The sequence below is a fragment of the Thalassophryne amazonica genome, chromosome 6 (genome assembly GCF_902500255.1).
Source record: "Thalassophryne amazonica chromosome 6, fThaAma1.1, whole genome shotgun sequence".
Classification (NCBI taxonomy): domain Eukaryota; kingdom Metazoa; phylum Chordata; class Actinopteri; order Batrachoidiformes; family Batrachoididae; genus Thalassophryne; species Thalassophryne amazonica.
The window spans coordinates 109,769,684-109,790,433 of record NC_047108.1 but is presented as its reverse complement, the minus strand read 5'-3'; the positions used below and the strand labels follow the sequence as shown (position 1 = coordinate 109,790,433).

Genomic DNA, 20,750 nt, shown 5'->3' with positions numbered 1-20,750 from the left:
GCCTATTACCAGTGTCATGTGTTAGTTTGTCCACTAAATGGCGCCTTCAGTTTGTTTCACACATGGATCAGATGAGTGATTATTGATAGACGATTTAAACCCTAACGTTCTGTTCATATATTGCCAGATACTTGTGTGGTGTGTTTGTCTGTTGCCTTGCTTGCCTCGTTTTGCCTCGCCAGCTTCCAGAGCCACCTTCAATGATCCAGGCAGTCTCCAAGAGGATCAAACCTGAATGCCGCCCTGTGACCTTGACTGCGCCTTCCAGCTGTGCGCTTAAGATGCCGAACTGTCCCGCAGCAAAAGCTCAGGTAACTCATGAGCTCATGAGTTCCATCTCGTATTTGACCATCCCACCAAAGCTTATGCTGCAGCTCAGTGTTTATTATCTCTTTGCCAGGAACACCGGAACATGGCCGTGTTTGCAGTCAACTGACTTGACTGCTCTTCAGAGTATTTCTGTTAGGGTGCTCTTGGATCCTCTCAAAGATGAATTAGCCATCCAGGATGATCTTGAGGATCTCAACAAATTAATTTCCTTGGGAATCCGTTTTGGATACACGTTTGAGAGAAAGACGCCGAGAGAAACCTGTGGGTCAGACAGGTCCAGTTCCAGGACTACGCCCCACACTTGTCCGGGGCCATCTGCACCACGGTCCCTTGAGTCTCCCCGCTCCGGCTCGCCGGCTCCCCCTGCCAACGAGCCTATGGAGCTTGGCAGGGGGAAACTGACCCCTGATAAGCGAGCTCAGAGACTGGCAGCTGGAGAGTGTCTTTATTGTAGTACTAAGGAACAAGTCCACATCCACTGTCCAGTTTGGCCAAAAAGGAAGTCTCACCTGTAGTTGTCGGGGTACGGGTGAGTCAAACAAAATTCACAGGTGGGTTATCTGGTCGCACCAAACTCCCAGTGATGATCCTGTTTGGGAACTCGTCTGTTTCTTTTCCTGCACTTGTGGACACCAGGGCCGAAGGCAACTTCCTTAGTGATAAAATCGTTGCTAAGGCCCATATCCCCACTGTTCCTCTGTCTGAACCTTTGTCTGTCTCATCTCTCGATGGAACCCTACTTCCATCCATCACTCATCAGACTGAACCGGTCACCCTGATTGTATCTGGTAATCATCGAGAAAAGATCCAGTTCTTTGTAATTCCTTCCACCTCACCTGTGGTTCTGCGACACCTTTGGATAGTGGAGCACAATCCCTGGATTGATTGGCTGTCCGGGTCAGTTACTCAGTGGAGCGAAGCATGCTACCACAGGTGTCTGTGTTCCTCGGTTCCGCCCAGCAATTCTGCCAGTGGTGTGGTCCATAGTCCTCCAGGCCTGTCTTTGGTTCCGTTTGAGTATCACGATCTAGCTGAAGTGTTCAGCAAAGATTGTGCTCTCTTGCTTCCTCCTCACTGTCCTTATGATAAAGCCATAGAGCTCCTTCCAGGTGCTGAGATACCTTCCAGTCGTCTGTATAATCTCTCACGCCTGGAACAAGAGGCTATGGAGACTTATATCCGGGACTCACTAGCCGTTGGGTTGATCTGGACCTTGTCGTCACCCGTGGGTGCATGCTTCTTTTTCGTGGGGAAAAATTATGGTACTCTGTGCTCCTGTATTGATTTCCAGGGACTGAAAGACATTACGGTCCAAAATCGTTATCTGCTTCCCCATCTTGATTTGTCGTTCAGTTCCCTACACGGGCCACTTAATTCAGTAAATTGGATTTAAGAAACACCTACCACCATTTCAGAGTACAAGAGGGGGATGAGTGGAAAACGGCATTCAACACTCCTATAGGCTATTTTGAATACCTGCTGATGCCATTCAGTCTGACAACGATGTCCTTTGGGACTTCCTAAACTGGTTTGTGTTCGTCTATCTAGATGACATATTGATCTTCTCGCCTGATTCCAAGTCACATGTCCACCATGTGCGCCGAGTCCTCCAGCGACTCCTTGAGAACCACCTCTTTATGAAGGCTGAAAAATGTAAATTTACAGTAATCAGGAGACCATGTCCTTCCTCGGGTTTACCATTTCACCAAATCGGATTCAACCAGACCTGGCCAAGGTAACCACCGTCACTGAGTGGCCCGTGCCGTCAATCCGCAAACAGCTACTGCAATTCTTGGGGTTTGCCAACTTCTATAGATGGTTCATCCGCAGGTATCGCCAAGTCGCAACTCCACTCACTGCTTTAACGTCCCCAAAAGTCTTGCTTCACTGGACACCGACACCTGACAATGCATTCCATACACTTAAACGTCAGTTCTCCACAGCACCAATTTTGATGCAACCTGACCCTGAGAAGTAATTTATTTGTTGAAGTTGATGCATCAGAGTTAGGGGTAGGCGCAGTGTTGTCCTAGAGAACTGTGGAGGACACCTGTATGCATCCCTGTGCCTTCTCTTGGCACTTAACACCAGCTGAGAGAAACTACGATGTAGACAACCGGGAATTGTTAGCTGTTAAAGCAGCCCTAACATTGTGGAGACATTGGCTGGAGGAAGCTGCAGTCCCGTTTATCATTTGGATTGACCATAAGAACTTGGAATACATCAGAACAGCTAAGCACTTAAATCCCCGGCAGGCCAGGTGGGTGTTGTTTTTTGCCTAGTTCAAATTCACTATCACATTCCGTCCAGGCAAAACAAATAGAAAACCAGACACTCCCCAACCTCAACTACACCAGTAGATCAATCAATTCAATCAATCAGTTTTATTTATATAGCGCCAAATCACAACAAACAGTTGCCCCAAGGTGCTTTATATTGTAAGGCAAGGCCATACAATAATAACGTAAAAACCCCAATGGTCAAAACGACCCCCTGTGAGCAAGCACTTGGCGACAGTGGGAAGGAAAAACTCCCTTTTAACAGGAAAAAACCTCCAGCAGAACCAGGCTCAGGGAGGGGCAGTCTTCTGCTGGGACTGGTTGGGGCTGAGGGAGAGAACCAGGAAAAAGACATGCTGTGGAGGGGAGCAGAGATCAATCACTAATGATTAAATGCAGAGTGGTGCATACAGAGCAAAAAGAGAAAGAAACACTCAGTGCATCATGGGAACCCCCCAGCAGTCTAAGTCTATAGCAGCATAACTAAGGGATGGTTCAGGGTCACCTGATCCAGCCCTAACTATAAGCTTTAGCAAAAAGGAAAGTTTTAAGCCTAATCTTAAAAGTAGAGAGGGTGTCTGTCTCCCTGATCCGAATTGGGAGCTGGTTCCAGAGGAGAGGAGCCTGAAAGCTGAAGGCTCTGCCTCCCATTCTACTCTTACAAACCCTAGGAACTACAAGTATGCCTGCAGTCTGAGAGCGAAGCGCTCTATTGGGGTGATATGGTACTATGAGGTCCCTAAGATAAGATGGGACCTGATTATTCAAAACCTTATAAGTAAGAAGAAGAATTTTAAATTCTATTCTAGAATTAACAGGAAGCCAATGAAGAGAGGCCAATATGTGTGAGATATGCTCTCTCCTTCTAGTCCCCGTTAGTACTCTAGCTGCAGCATTTTGAATTAACTGAAGGCTTTTCAGGGAACTTTTAGGACAACCTGATAATAATGAATTACAATAGTCCAGCCTAGAGGAAATAAATGCATGAATTAGTTTTTCAGCATCACTCTGAGACAAGACCTTTCTAATTTTAGAGATATTGCATAAATGCAAAAAAGCAGTCCTACATATTTGTTTAATATGCGCTTTGAATGACATATCCTGATCAAAAATGACTCCAAGATTTCTCACAGTATTACTAGAGGTCAGGGTAATGCCATCCAGAGTAAGGATCTGGTTAGACACCATGTTTCTAAGATTTGTGGGGCCAAGTACAATAACTTCAGTTTTATCTGAGTTTAAAAGCAGGAAATTAGAGGTCATCCATGTCTTTATGTCTGTACGACAATCCTGCAGTTTAGCTAATTGGTGTGTGTCCTCTGGCTTCATGGATAGATAAAGCTGGGTATCATCTGCGTAACAATGAAAATTTAAGCAATGCCATCTAATAATACTGCCTAAAGGAAGCATGTATAAAGTGAATAAAATTGGTCCTAACACAGAACCTTGTCAGATCCCACCTCCATTGTTCCACAGTCCACTGTAGTGGGGGCTCTGTTCTGGGAAGTGGATAAATCTGTCCAAGAGGCCCTGTATCGCCATCCTGATCCTGGCGGGGGACCTCCTGGCCGCATCTTTGTGCCTCCCGAGGCGCATTCAGCTGTTATTCAGTTCTGTTAGACCCCCAAGTTGGCATGTCACCCTGGTATCCACAAGACTGTTTATCTCATCTGCCGCTGCTATTGGTGGCCATCTTGTCAATCTGATGTATCAAGTTTCATCCAAGCCTGTACAGTCTCTGTCCGGGGCAAGTCCCTTCGCCGGCCCCCCGCCGGTATGCTTCATCCGCTTCCACTTCCAGGCCGCCTGTGGTCCCATATTGGACTTGAATTTGTGCCTGGACTCCTGGCCTCCATAGGGAAGACTGTGGTCCTCACTGTGGTGGACTGCTTTTTTAAAGCTGTGCACTTTGTACCCCTGGAAAAACTGCCTTAACCCAAGAGACTACTGACCTCCTGGTTCACCACATCCTCTCGCTGCATGGCATTCCCCAGGATATTGTCTCCGACGGAGGACCACAATTCACATCTCAGGTGTGGAAATGCTTCTGTGATGCCCTGGGGCCTTGGTCAGTTTATCATCTGGATTCCATCCCAAAACAAATGAACAGACAAAAAGGACCAACCAAGACCTTGAGAATGTCCTCCAGTGTGTCTCCGCTGACCATCCCTCTGACTGGAGCTTGTATCTTCCCTGGATTGAATATGCCTACAATAGTCAGGTATCATTTGCTACCGGTCTGTCACCGTTTGAGGCCTTGATCGGTTACTAACCCCCACTCTTCCCAGAGCAAGAAGAGGAACTTTCGGTCCCCTCAGTTCAAGACCACCTGCAATGATGCCGGCAGATTTGGAAACAAGCTGAGTCATCGCTCAAGGAGACACAAGATCAGACCCGCCGCCATGCAGACCAGAGGAGAAGCCTGGTCCCTGATTACCAACCCGGACAGCAGGTGTGGTTATCTTCCCGTGACATTCCCTTGCACACTGAGTCTCCTAAAATGTCACCCAGGTATTTTGGTCCATTTGTCATTGACAAGGTAGTAAATCCCACTACCATGCAGTTTCGCTTGCTTCTGTCCCTACAGATTAATCCAGTCTTTCATGTGTCACGACTCAAGCCTATCCATTGATGGTTATCCTGCCTGGTCTGCCAGTAGAATCTTGGACGTCTGACACAGGGGTCGGAGCTACCAATATCTGGTGGACTGGAGAGTTATGGACCTGAGGAGCATTCCTGGGTAAAGAGGAACTTTATTCTTCACTCTTAAAGGACTTCTACCAGCATCACCCGGATAAGCCAGGGAAGGTGCCAGGGGGCTTCCGTTGTTGGGGGTGGGTAATGTCAAGATTTCCTTCAGATCCAGACAGTCTCCAAGAGGATCAAACCTGAATGCCACCCTGTGACCTTGACTGCATCTTCCAGCTGTGTGCTTAAGATGCCGAAGCATCCCACAGCATAAGTTCAAATAACCTGGCCTCCCCTCTAATTCCAATATTAGAGCGACCTGTCTTTTCCTGATGTTCCAGATGATTCTGGTATGGCTCCCAAGTGGACCTGGATCCTGGCTCTGACTGCCTGCACAGCAAAGTCACTTTGGAACTCCTCGGCTCTTGGTGCAGACCATGCCTCAAATACATGCAGTTAAGTTCCTCCTTGTCTCAGTGAGATCCCGTTCTCACATGTTCCTGTTTGTGATTGTGCTATGATAAAGAACTGTTCCAAGAACTCTTCCTAAGAACCACATGAATTCTGATATCAAACAATTGAGAACTCAGCTGTCAAGTCCTGCTTAATTGTAACTGCGTCACAACACGCAGCACTTAACCTCTGACATTTGGATACAACTTATGAACTATGAACAATTCCTGAACAGAGAACTTTATTTCTTAAGAAGAAAACTTTATTTCCTGACCTCTGAAACAACCTGTGTTAAATCTTTTATTAACCGTGACTGTTTTGAGGCTCCAGCGTTACAAGTGCATTCATTCACCCTGTGTGTCTGTATTCCTCATAGTTCCTGGTCTTGGAGGCAAGCGTTCCACCTGGTCCTGAACCCTGAAACCTTAGTTGTTATCCTTCAAGACTGGCTCGGGATCCTGCAGCTCCCTCATTTCACTGCCAGGAGGCGGGCCATCTCGCCGCACTGCAGGCACCCCAGTGCAGCATCTTTACTTTATTTATTATAAATAAATATATTTTCCTTTGTATTCTTCTCCGTGTCCAGCTCCCTGCATTTACATCCATTGCCTACAATGGTTCAGTCCCACCCGAACCTCTAACCATAACAAATATATCCGATTGTGTCAACATTTTTGGATTTCGATGGCTGAAATTTAAAATAATTGAAATTAATTTAAAACATCGGCAGCACTCACCTTTCAATATATTATTAAAAAAAATTAAGATCTCCTTTAAATGAAGGAGGTGATTTTTAGAATTACACAAACACTCCACTTTCCGACAGGTTCTCTTCAAACTGCAAATACTGTCATTCATCCAGGGGCAGGAGTTATTCAAAGAGGCGTGACTGGTTTTAACAGGAGCCACTCTGTCAGGCAGTGGTAATTAAAAGAGTTAACTAAAATATTTACATCATCTGAAATCAAAATCTCATCAAGATTAAAAGCAACAGAAAGTGCACCTGCAGGAAGATGATAAAAAATGTGAGAGCAAATCACATGAGGAGCAGACAGACAATCCAGATTAAAAAGAACACAAACATGATCAGAAATTAAAAAAAAAAAGTCTTCAGAATAAACAGAGTCAATATTTAGACCGAGAGTAAAAACAAGATCTCAGACATGAACAGACACTTGGATCAGATTCAGAGATTCCATTGAGCAGCAGATTTATCTGAAGCATCGTCAATGTGAAAATTAAAATCAACAATACAACAATTAAAAGTCTGGACAGCTTCAGAGTGGCAGATAAAAAGTCACTAGAGTCCTTCAGGAAGCAGGTGCATGGACCAGGTGGACGGTATATTATAAAACAGAATAAAAAGGATCGATTCGTCCAACTGTTAAGATCTGAGATTCAAATGATGAGAAAGTCTGTGTGCTCATCATCGGCACGCGAAGCTGCTCCTAAAAAACAGACAGTGGGGTTGGGGGGTGGGCAGCGTGTTCCATTTCCCTCTGCCAAGTTTCAGTCAGAAACAAAAAGTCCAGGTCCTTGGACAGAATATAATCATTCAGGAGAAAAATATTATTAATCAGCGCCGTCCTAAAAGGAGCTGGAGCCGGGTTCACCTCAGAGGACAGGCAGGGCAAGGTGCCACGACCCGCGGAGACCATCCACTGTGCCCGCTGATATCACACACCGGCGGGGGGGGGGGGGGGGGGGGGGGGCATCACAGCTGTGGGAAAGTCAGGAGACACCTGACGGAGACAGCAAGATCTCCCGTGATGATCGAGGGAGACAGGCCGTGTGTCCTCACATCCGCAGGGTGATCAAAAGGGAACGACAATGTTTTGCCACAACTCCACGTTTCCAGAGCAGCCTCAGCCTCACCTGGACTCCAGCGCTTGTATCCGTCTTCCATCTGCATCCACGGGAACTCCTGTGGAACTGATTGGCACTAGCATCACCAGCTAATGGCACAAACGGAGGCCACTGAAAGGGAACATCAGCAACAGACGAGAACGGAGCACAGTGATTCTCCAAAGAAGCTCGGATATTTAGCAGAGCCCGACGGTCGTACACCCAGCGAGCAGCTACACGGACAGCAGCAGCGACGGCAAGGCCAAACACAGGCGACATCTTTGCTTCCCAAAAAAATTGTTAGTCTCCAGAACATTCAGGCACAGATTAGAATCTTCATGATCAGACAAATAATGTGGTGTAGTTTTCAATATGGCAGCACAGTGGCTTAGTGGTTAGCACTGTTACCTCACAGCAAGAAGGTCATGGGATCGAGTCCCACCTGTGGTATTCCTGAGTGGAGTTTGCATGTTCTCCCCGTATTTGTGTTATTCTTATTCAGAGTAAATGGCTGACGATGAGTGAGTTTTTAATATGACTGAAGCATTTTTAGATTTTGATCTCTGTGTAATTCAAACCTATTAAAAATTCAAGTGACCAGTCGCTTTTCCAAAAGAGTGGTGTCTCAGGAGTATTTGTGCCAAATTTAGTGCTTGTATCACCATTTGAAGGATTGGATTTGGTGGTCTGTGGAGCCTTTGTACATAATTTCAAGACCAATGCATGAATGGGTGCACAGATGAGCACAATTACACACCAGCAGTGAGCGCTGAGCATGAAAATAGCAAACTAGCAGTGACACTGCTAGGCACACCTGTGGTTAAGAGTTAAAAATATGTCTAAGACTTCTTTCACTGTGTTTGGAGGAATGGAGATGGCTACATAGACTTGGAGGAGCTGAAGTCCATGCTGGAGTCCACTGGCGAGGTCATCACTGAAGATGACATCGAGGAGCTGATGAAGGACGGTGACAAAAACAATGACGGCAAAATTGACTATGATGGTACGGGAACCAGCAGACACTAACCAACACATTTTACTAACAAGAAACAGTGCCCTCTAGCAACCAGGAGGACTATATCAACAGCGTTGTTGTTTTGACTCCTCCCACTTACTCCCCTCGTGACATGACCTCATAATCTGCAGCATGGAAGGCAGTAGCTCTAACCATCAGGCCAAAAACCTGAGCTTCTGGTCCTGTGGCCACAGAGTCCTATTAGCTGATGAGTGAGGTTTACTGACTACCACATGCACAGCGACTCGTGCAGGCCTCTGCCGCCGCATATATATAGTAAAGTCCCTTCGGCTGCTCCCTTGTTTGCACTCGGGGTCGCCACAGCAAATCCAAGGTGGATCTGCATGTTGAATTGGCACAGGTTTTACCCCGGATGCCCTTCCTGACGCAACTCCACATTACATGGAGAAATGTGGTAGGGGTGGGATTTGAATATATATATATATATATATATATATATATATATATATATATATATATATATATATATATATATATATAGTGGAGCAGATATGCACAATATTTGAAGGAATCATGACTTTGACGATAAAAGCATGAAATTTGGCACACAGTTAGAGCATACTAAACAAATCATTTTTGGCTTTAGGGGAATCGCAGGTGTGGCCATTTTTCAAGATGGCTGCCATGCATTGTTGTTTTATTAGTAGCTCAGGCTCTAGACCATCAAGGCTCTTGATTTTGGTGCCTAGTCCTACATTTTTAAGGATGAGGAATGCAGTGGTAATATTTATATCCCAAAGGATGAGTCAGGGAGGGATGTTATGGTTTTTTATGGATCGCCACCGTGTCCGCCACGGCAGAGTTTTTACAGTAGTGTATTAACTCCAAGAGCTTTCATGCGATTCCCCTATAGTCAAAACTTATCTTTAGGGTATGCTCAAACACTGTGCCAAATTTCATGCTTTTATCGTCAAAGTCAGGATTTATCCACATATCTGCTCCGCTGATATATATGGTAATAATAAATTGAGCAAAGTTTCTATAATGAGTTGGAATGGTGTATGAGTCCAGAATGTTTTTAGAGCATTAGACCTCAACAATTTTTACTGTCTTGTATTCATAAATTGTTTAGGTTTTTGTTATCATATACACACTGTAATTATATTATTTAATTTTATTTTTACTTCTATTTTGTAACACCTCCGTTGGAAACCTTAAGGACAAGTTGGAACATGTCCAGCTGTTAAACAATTTCTCAGATACTCAACTGAAAGCCATCAAAAGCCGCCTGGTTTTTACAAATGGTTATCAACACGGAGGTGTTTTTCCTGTGGCGCCGGGCAATGAGCGGCTGCCTGCCAACGCACCAATCCGTCCGCACGTCTTTCATTACAAAATCTCCTTTAACAGTGGAATGTCCGGATAAACTGCTGATCCCGAGCTCTTCTGAAACTTCTCTGTTCTCTCACGACGTCCTGGGTCAACAGAGGCTTAAATTTGGAGGTTTTCAGCTCGAAACAGGCTGACGACGGCACCTCAGAGCGCGGCGCGACGTCCCGCTCCGTGGGAAGTCCTAAAAGCGACAGTAAGACTCCATAATCTCTCATCAGCCGTTAAAATTTTCACCGAAAACCAGCTGAATTTCTCGAATGGTGTCCACTTCGATCTGCCTCACAGGTTCTGAAAAAGTTTTGATAAAGCAAAGCGCCAGTCTCTCAGGAAGAAGTCAGACAAAGGAATTCCGACGAGGGGGGTGGACCAGTGCTCACTCAAAGCCTGCCCACAGGCGAATGACGTAACCAACAGGCGTGAAAAAACTCACACGTGCACACGAGGGCTCAAGGTTGGCTGATGTAATCGCACGTGATTCAAATCCATATAGTTTTTGAAAAAAATAAAAAGGTACGTTATTTTTCTCGCAGACCTCGTATGCAGAAAATATATCTAACACACACTTCCAAAAATACACGTTCTTTTCACTTTTGTGTTGTAATTTTTTTTATCACAACAATAATAATAGTTTTCATCATACTAATAATTATAATGATGATGATTAGGATACTCTGAATAAATTAATATATTATGTACAGACATAATACATATACAGACAATAGGAATGGATGCTAATTTCAACAGGGTCCTCAAAAGTTCCACAGTGATTCAAGCTGCATATTCATTTATAACGTCAATCAATGAATAAAATTAAAATCATTTAACAAATAAACACTAAAACAAACACCATCGTGTGATGAAATGTCATAAAATAAACATAATATCAGACGCTTCGTTCCTACTGAACAAAAACAGCCAATTAGTGCTCGTAAATATGAACATATTCTGTTCACTTGACATAGAATAAGGATCATATTGATCTGTGTACGTTTTTGTTGCGCAAACTGTGTATCTGTGCTGTTAAATGTGAGTTTGAAGGCGACGAGGTTCAAATGCGCCTTCCCGCGAAGGGGGTGCATTTCACGGCAGGGGTGCTGAATCCGGCACAACACGTCTCAAGCGATGCCTTGCTCGTAAATCTACGCCACCACCATCCATGAGTCTTAACAACAGACGGACAGTTTCTCTGTCCGTGGTTATGCCAGCCATCTAGCACTTCTGGTGCATCCATCTGTAGCCGAGTTGTTGACCCGACACCTGTAGCTGCTGATGGATGAACTCCGCCACCTTGACAACATCCGTTTTATTTCGCCTGCGCCAGAGATGGTTCCTTGCCAAAGTTCTTTGTAAAGTTCGGAGGCTTATTTCAATGTCATCCTCCTCATGTAATAGCGTCCGAATCTCACTGTTTGTGAAACCACACCGAAAATAGCTTTCAGTGATCGAATGGAATGACCATGTAGGGGGCAATGCATTTCGTAACGTAAAGTATCTCGGAATTGCGAGATAGTAAGTCAGAATTGCGAGATAATAAGTCAGAATTGCGAGATAATAAGTCAGAATTGCGAGATAATAAGTCAGAATTGCGAGATAGTAACTCAGAATTGCTAGATAGTAACTCAGAATTGCTAGATAATAACTCAGAATTGCTAGATAATAAGTCAGAATTGCTAGATAATAAGTCAGAATTGTGAGATAAGTCAGAATTGTGAGATAAGTCAGAATTGTGAGATAAGTCAGAATTGTGATATAGTAACTCAGAATTGCGATATAGTAACTCAGAATTGCGATATAGTAACTCAGAATTGCGAGATAGTAACTCAGAATTGCAAGATAGTAACTCAGAATTGTGAGATAGTAACTCAGAATTGTGAGATAATAGGTCAGAAGTGTGAGATACTATCTCGCAATTAATCAAAAAAACTTTTTTTCAAGTGGCGCAAACAGGCTTCCATACTCTCACAGTTGAAGTGTACCTACGATAAAAATTACAGACCTCTACATTCTTTGTAGGTGGGCAAACTTGCAAACTCAACAGTGGATCACTTATTTGCCTCACTGTATATGTGTGCATATATATATTCAGACACTGGCAAGTTTTTATTTGAATCTTTTTCTCAAATCAGTCTCATCAAAGTAAATAGTAACTATGAGCTCATGTGCATCTTTAATTTAATTGGTCTAAAAAGTTAAATTCAGTTGTCCCGTAACATTTTAAAACAGTTGGCAAAATGTGCTGGAACTCACATTTTTGGGTTATTGTGAAGACAAGTTGCTTTTCTGTTATGCTGGTGAGACAGAAAAATAGCGCAACCCTTCCTGTAAAACGTGCTACAGTAGGGGGGTGATGTCATGCATGCTGTAGGGTAGAGGTGTTTTCTTTGACTGCTCCTTGGGCTTGTGTAAAACTATATTTTAAACTATACCTTTGCCATGTGCTTTGTTACAAATGAAGACAAAAGTGTAAACATGTCTCTGGACAACTTTTTTGGGAATCCTGCATCAAATAAACGAAAGACAGGAAAGGCTAGTGGTCGCAAGGCTAATGCTAATGCTAGCTTAGCTTATGCTAGCCAACATGGTTCGGAGACCAGCGCCGAAACGGAGATTACTAGCAGCCACGCTGATAGCAGGGAGGCTGACCAAGACCAGGTGATCACTGACAGCGAGGTAAATGATGAGCCTCAAAGAGAAGACGTGATAGTGGAACGAGTGACCAAGAACATTGAGCAAATGCTAAATAAACAACTCGCTTCCATACTCAAGCCAGTGACCGACCTCTCCTGTAAGTTCGATGCTGTGGCTACAAGGCTGAATGAGGTGGAAAAGCATGTGTCTGATCTGGAGGATGCATCTGTGACTACAGCACCAAGGCTGGATTTTGTGGAAAAATCTCTGAAAAGAGCACTGGAGCGCCTTGACAGTTACGAAAATCAAAGCCGCCGTCAGAATGTGAGAATTATGGGACTGAGAGAGGTGCTCGAGGGACGGGACACAGTGACTTTTTTCGAGCAGTGGATTCCTGAAATATTGGACATGCCAGAAAAGCGGATCAAAATCGAAAGAGCCCACCACACGGGACCCCCAACTGGACGAGCCAGAGATGGTCCGAGAGCAGTCCTGGTGAGACTACATAACTACACCAACAAAGGCAAGATCCTCTACGCTGCCATGAAGAAGGGGAGAGTGAGCCTGGAGGACCGACAGGTCTCCTTTTATCAAGATTTCTCGGCTGAGGTGGTTAAACGGAGGCAGGAGTTGGCGGGCCACGACAGCGGCTCCGGGAAGCAGGAATCTGGTATGCTTTCCTGTACCCAGCGGTGATCAAGATCTTTCATCAGAATGGAAAAACTACAGCTTTATCCAATATGGATGAGATCAATAACTTCATGAAGACACTTCCGGGGGGAAAAGTCTAGCTTCCCAAATACACACGTAACCACTACGCTACAGGTAACCAAGACTTTGTAAAATTGGACTTGTGTGCTTAACCGGGCTGATATCATATGGTTACGAGCATAAAAACGAATAGCTAGTTAAGTGGGAAATATCGGTTGCTCCTTGTTATATACAGTTACAGAGTTGTTCTACGTAACTGCTGGATAAATGACTGTAGTACTTTTATGGCAGGCCTCAAATATCAAGGCCCAGGGGGCAGTGCAGTTGACGCTTCTTTGTTTTGTTATTTTTATATATAGCTTCGTTACTCCCGTTATACTTCGGCCTAGGAGTGGGGTATAACAAGATTATTTCATTTTTATTTTTAGATTTGTTTTTTGTATTTACACATTACAGCAGTGTTTCTGTTGTACATGAGCCTAAGTGGGTTAAATCCAAGCTATGTGTTCTGTTTTTGCTTGGATCTCTTTGTTAGTCTGTCAGCACAGGAAGGATTATTAAGGCAAACTTATTTTGTACTAAATGCAGCAAATATATACAAAACAACATGTAAATGGATATAAGGATACATACTTGGAATGTCAAAGGGTCAAATAATGTGGTTAAAAGAAAAGCAATTCTTAATAGTTTAAAAAAGGACAGAATCCAAATAGCCTTACTGCAGGAGACCCACCTAAGTGATGAAGAACACAGGAAATATTTAAGGGAGTGGGTAGGTCAAATCTATTTTTCGTCCTTTTCAACAAATAAAAGAGGAGTAATAATATTAATACATAAGAAACTGCCCTTTAACCTTACAGACACATTTAAAGATACAGAGGGCAGAATCATTTTAAGTAAGGGTGTCTTATACGGTGAGCCTATTTTATTGGGTAATGTCTATTGTCCTAATGTACACAATGAGGATTTTTGTGCCTCACTCCTCAACTGGATTGTGGAGATGGATTGTCCAAATATGCTACTAGCAGGAGACTGGAACTGCTCTATTTGTCCAAAAATGGACAGATGCTCACCGAGTAGCATCCAACCAAAACAGGCAAGAGCAGTAATGAATATTATAGAAGAACTTGAATTAACTGACATCTGGAGGCATTTTAAGCCCACAGTAAAAAGCTTTACATTTCATTCATTACCTCATTCCTCAATGTCACGCATAGATTACATATTTTTGTCAAAACAGCTGGCACATCTGGTTGAGGCGTCAGATATAGGCATTATCTCACTCTCTGATCATGCTCCAGTCAGTATAAAAATGCAACCACCCCGGCACCTCAAACGATATCGTGGAGAATGAAGCGTTTACGTCTTCTCAATGATGCGTTTATTAAACACCTGGAAGATCAAACAGACACTTATTTAAGTTTTAATAACGCTGATGCTGGCCCTAGGATTATCTGGGATGCCTATAAGGCTAATATGCGGGGCATAATAATATCATATTCAAGTAATAAAAAGAGGGAACGAATAAGGGAACAGACTGATCTTGAAAATAAAATTAAAAGACTAGAGGAAGAATATTCTGTATCTAAACTGGATGATATGTTGGTAGAAATTAGGACATATAGAGCATTACTTAGTGATATGATCACAAAGAATGCAGAAAAGACATTCTATATGCAAAACAAAGATTTTTTTGAATTTGGAAACAAACCAAATAAATTATTGGCTAGACTGACTAGAGGCTCCCCTGGTAGTGTATTTATCACCGCAATATGTGATGATAAGGGTGTTAAGCAAAGGCTATCAATGATTGCTTTAAACAATTTTATGAAAAATTATATAGGTCAGAGGTCGATCTAGAGCAACTGAACAAAAGTACATTTTTTGATAATTTGAATATACCTAAACTATCAACAGAACAAGCTAAATCACTAGAAGATCCCATAGCATTATTGGAAATTGACAGAGCAATAGCATCACTTAAATTGGCCAAAGGTCCTGGAGCCGATGGATACCCTGCAGAATTTTTTAAAGTTCTGAAAGGGAAATTGTCTAAACTATTGCAAAGAGTCTTTAATAAAGCTTTCGAAAATAATAAATTACCACAAACAATGTACAATACGAACATAACCGTTATACCAAAAAGAGACAAAGACCCGGAACTGTGCTCCTCGTACTGTCCAGTCAGTTTGCTTGGGGTGGATATGAAGATCCTTTCAAAGATACTGGCTGACAGATTAGAAAAGGTTGTTCCAAATATAATAAATAAGGACCAAACTGGCTTTATGAAAAAATGCCTATCATCAAATAATACAAGACGTTTAATTGATATCATTCACTGTCTTAATCATTGTCAAATACCTGGTGCAATTGTTTTGATGGATGCTGAAAAAGCCTTCGGTCGCATTGAGTTGGAGTATATGTTTGAAGTGCTCAAAAAATTTGGATTCCAAGCAAAATTTATAAGTTGGATAAAACTACTTTATAAGGAACCAAAGGCCTCTGTCTTGACAAATGGTCTTCTGTCTTCACCATTTAGACTTGGAAGAGGAACAGCGCAGGGAAGCCCTTTATCGCTTCTTTTGTTTTGTTTAGCTATAGAGCCACTAGCCATAGCCATGAGACAGGACCAAAATATAACCGGAACAACTACTGGTACGAGACAGTATAAAATTTTGTTATATGCGGATGATGTCCTTTTAACTCTAACAGAACCTGAGAAATCTCTTCCAGCCCTTATTACCTGTGTAAAACAATTTGGACAGATTTCTGGATACAAGGTTAACTTTGAGAAATTAGAAATAATGCCTATAGTTAACGGCAACAGGCTTGACCCAACCTCTATTAAACCATTTTGTTGTGCCCCTACCGGTTTTAAATACCTGGGAATTCGCATTACACCTAAGCCTAGCCAAATCTACTCAGAAAATATTAATACTTTAATTCTTCACATAAAAGAAAAATTAGTCACCTGGAAAAAGCTTCCCATCTCATTCCTTGGTAGGGTCAACCTTGTCAAGATGGTAATCCTCCCAAAAATAACGTATCCTGTTACAATGCTTTTTGTTTTATTAAATGCATAAGATGTTAGTGATATAAATAAGGCAATATCTGATTTTATTTGGACAGGCAGAAAACCTAAGATTAAAATTGATGTATTACAACTACCAAAAGAACAAGGTGGATGGGGCTTACCAAACATTGAAAACTATGTACTCTCTATACACGCACAAGTCATATCCATGTGGACCTGTGGAGATTTAGAGATGCCATGGCTTGAGATTGAAAAAACGCTTTGTGAACCTGCCTTTCCAATAAATCTTTTAGATAAGCCAAACAAGGAATTGCCAGTCATAATTAGGGATCATTATTTAATTAACAATGCTCTCAGATCATGGAACATTTTGAAAAAAATGTTTGGAAAAAATTCGAAACTATCCACTCTGATGACACTGGTGGATAACCCAGACCTGAAGGCAGGGGGTGATGGTCCCAATCTCAAGGCATGGCAAGAAGCTGGCATTAGGAGGATGCACGATCTATGGGACAATGGAAAATTTAAATCATTTGAGGGCTTGCAAAACAAATATAATATTCCTTCTGGAGACTTCTATAAGTATCTTCAACTTATACATTTTGTTAAATCAAAATGGAAGTGTCTGGAGCTGGCACCAGACTCTCATTTGCTCGAGCAAACTATCTTAGACTGTCAAAAAGTAATTTTATTTCAAAATTCTATTCTGAGCTTCAAATAATAATAATAAAAAGAATCGGCTTAAATATCTACACCTCTCATGGAACTTAGTGCTTAAAACGACAATTGAGGATGATGCTTGGAAAGAAAGTTTAATATTGCCTTCAAAAATATCAGTATGTAATCGGTATAAGGAGATGCAATATAATATATTGCATAATGTTTATATCTTTCCTTATATCTACAGCAAGTTCACCCCTGGAACTTCCCCAAATTGGCTAGAAAGACCGTAATGTCCAAATGGGTCGGTGGTGATGCCCCTTCCATTCAAATGTGGAAATATTTTAATTTCTGAGATAGTGACTTTGGAACGTTTAAGATATCGTCTTAATGGTAAAGCCAACTTGTTTAAAAAATGGGAGCATGCTCTGGACGGTCTGCAAATCAAAAGATTAGTGATTTGAAATTGCCAACAAATTTGTACTTTATCTTATTTTTATTTTATTTTGCGGTAGTTGCTGTAAACATCCTCAGACTACTGGCTGCCAGTCAGTTGCTTGTATACATGTACTGTGCTGTTCTGTTTTTGTTTTGTTTGTTTTTATTTGTGTGTTTGTAATAAGGAAAAATGTTTAATAAATCAAATCAAAATCAAATCAATTTTATTTATATAGCGCCAAATCACAACAAACAGTTGCCCCAAGGCGCTTTATACACACACACACACACACACACACTGCAGCTGGAAAGATGTGGAATAAAGCACTATAGGATGAGCCCTCCTGAGGTCTGAGGTTTTTTTTTTTTTTTTTTGCAGAGTAAAATAGGCTCATATTTGTTCCCACTCTAGAGTAAATTGAATATGTTTCTACATCATCATCATCAACTATGATGAAGCTGATTTAACACTGATGGTTTATTTTTTTCTAAATACACAGTCGTCCTATCTGTTTAACTCTGCAGAATTTAATGTCTCGCCACTCTTACCTGGTGCCATGAATCCAATTAGCTAATGAAACAATCATAGCCGTCGTCTGGTAACTTTACTCACGCGGTCCAGTGAAGCGGGTAAGACGACCAAGAGTTTGGTGACACACTGATTTCTTGGAAGAACTGTAGCTGCTAAGTGCAAAATTAATCATCGCATGAAAATATCAAATGTCACAACAGGAAGGTTAAATTATTCAGTAAATCATTAAGTGGGTAACAATGTGCATTTACTCGTTCATTAGGGATGAATGAAGTCTTGTCAAATTGTTGACACTGAAGCAAATAAATTTAGCACAACACAACTCTAGTGTGGGATTTTTGTTTTGATAACATGCTGACATTCCTGAATCGGAGTGTCTTAACTTGGACAGCGGATTTTCCTTCTTTTTTGTCTGCTATTCTTGATTATCCTGCACCTGGCCTAATCTGGACTGGATGTGCCCACAACTACTATTTTTTCTGTTTTTTAACTTGGACAGCGACATCATATAGTGTCAGAAGTACAAGTCCCTCGAGCACACAGTCCACTCAGGTGTTTGGTCCTTTATGAAGTCCAACCAGGTCTGAGTGACGGAATGTTTTCCTACAAGATACGATTAGATCTGTATTCTTGATCTTCTAGCCCCTCCCTTGAACCCTAACACTCTCACTTGAGGGTCTTGAATCACGTTTATCAAGTGTGAGGACGCGGTGACCGACCAATCGATTTCTAAACCTGAATATCAGGTGCTGATGGGCTGAGAGCTGAAATATGCCCCACTAACCAGACGTTTCAGAGCCCACTTTAAAATGGGCTTCATCCTGCAAATTAACATGTTTTACCCTCGTTGGTTTCAGCATCTCGTGGACAAAATGTCAGACTGAGTTGCAGTCTTGTGGTCTAAAACACTGAAAAGGTCTTTTCTATTTTGGATTGAAATGTATTTCTACAGTGAAGAATAAGAGGCACAATGGTTGTTAGTGTATTTGTCACTGACCCGATGACACTGTGGGCAGAGCAACTGAAGGGGATAGTATTCTAAAGGAAAAAAAGTTTCATGTAAAGATTTTGCATTCAATTTACATGTTGTCATTTGAAACCTTTGCTCTCTTCTTTGTTATTAAAACCTGTGAGGAAGATTGTTGCAAAGACTCCATGTTTTTAATTCTGCTTTATACATACAGCCCCAATTCCGATGAAGTTGGGACGTTGTGTAAAATGTAAATTAAAAACAGAATACTATGATTTGCAAATCCTCCTCAACCTATATTCAATTAAATACACCACAAAGACAAGATATTTAGTGTTCAAACTGATAAATGTTATTATTTTTGTGCAAATATTTGCTCCTTTTGAAATGGATGCCTGCAACACGTTTCAAAAAAGCTGGGACAGTGGTATGTTTACCACTGTGTCAGGCCTGGATCCAGACCAGTTTGGACCGATGCAGTTGCATCAGTCAAATTTTTTAACGCATCGTTCGTCATCAGTTAAAAAAAAAAAAAAAAAAAAAAATATCTAGAATAATCCTGAATAGTGCCAAACGTGTCCCCGCGGTGAACACAGCTTTTCAGTGGGTTTTCATGTCAACCTATAGTCCGTAAATTATACGGATTTTTCCGAGTTTCAGAGTCATACGGACGTACAAATAAATCAAATCAAAACAATTTTATTTATATAGCACCAAATCACAACAAACAGTTGCCCCAAGGCGCTTTATATTGTAAGGCAAAGCCATACAATAATTACGGATAAACCCCAACGGTCAAAACGACCCCCTGTGAGCAAGCACTTGGCAACAGTGGGAAGGAAAAACTCCCTTTTAACAGGAAGAAACCTCCAGCAGAACCAGGCTCAGGGAGGGGCAGTCTTCTGCTGTGACTGGTTGGGGCTGAGGGAGAGAACCAGGAAAAAGACATGCTGTGGAGGGGAGCAGAGATCGATCACTAATGATTAAATGCAGAGTGGTGCATACAGAGCAAAAAGAGAAAGAAACACTCAGTGCATTATGGGAACCCCCCAGCAGTCTAAGTCTATAGCAGCATAACTAAGGGATGGTTCAGGGTCACCTGATCCAGCCCTAACTATAAGCTTTAGCAACAAGGAAAGTTTTAAGCCTAATCTTAAAAGTAGAGAGGGTGTCTGTCTCCCTGATCCGAATTGGGAGCTGGTTCCACAGGAGAGGAGCCTGAAAGCTGAAGGCTCTGCCTCCCATTCTACTCTTACAAACCCTAGGATGGGACCTGATTATTCAAAACCTTATAAGTAAGAAGAAGAATTTTAAATTCTATTCTAGAATTAACAGGAAGCCAATGAAGAGAGGCCAATATGGGTGAGATATGCTCTCTCCTTCTAGTCCCCGTCAGTACTCTAGCTGCAGCATTTTGAATTAACTGAAGGCTTTTCAGGGAACTTTTAGGACAACCTGATAATAATGAATTACAATAGTCCAGCCTAGAGGAAATAAATGCATGAATTAGTTTTTCAGCATCACTCTGAGACAAGACCTTTCTAATTTTAGAGATATTGCATAAATGCAAAAAAGCAGTCTTACATATTTGTTTAATATGCGCTTTGAATGACATATCCTGATCAAAAATGACTCCAAGATTTCTCACAGTATTACTAGAGGTCACGGTAATGCCATCCAGAGTAAGGATCTGGTTAGACACCATGTTTCTAAGATTTGTGGGGCCAAGTACAATAACTTCAGTTTTATCTGAGTTTAAAAGCAGGAAATTAGAGGTCATCCATGTCCTTATGTCTGTAAGACAATCCTGCAGT

General features: G+C 42.0%; 1 protein-coding gene across 1 annotated transcript in view; it reads left to right on the top strand.

The window, feature by feature from the left end:
- tnnc1b (troponin C type 1b (slow)) overlaps positions 1-20,750 on the top strand; it is a 63,376-nt gene that overhangs the window by 38,836 nt on the left and 3,790 nt on the right. Inside the window, exon 5 of the mRNA XM_034173130.1 lies at positions 8,462-8,598. Coding sequence (XP_034029021.1) covers positions 8,462-8,598 — 137 coding nt within the window. The remainder of the gene's footprint in view (positions 1-8,461; positions 8,599-20,750) is intronic.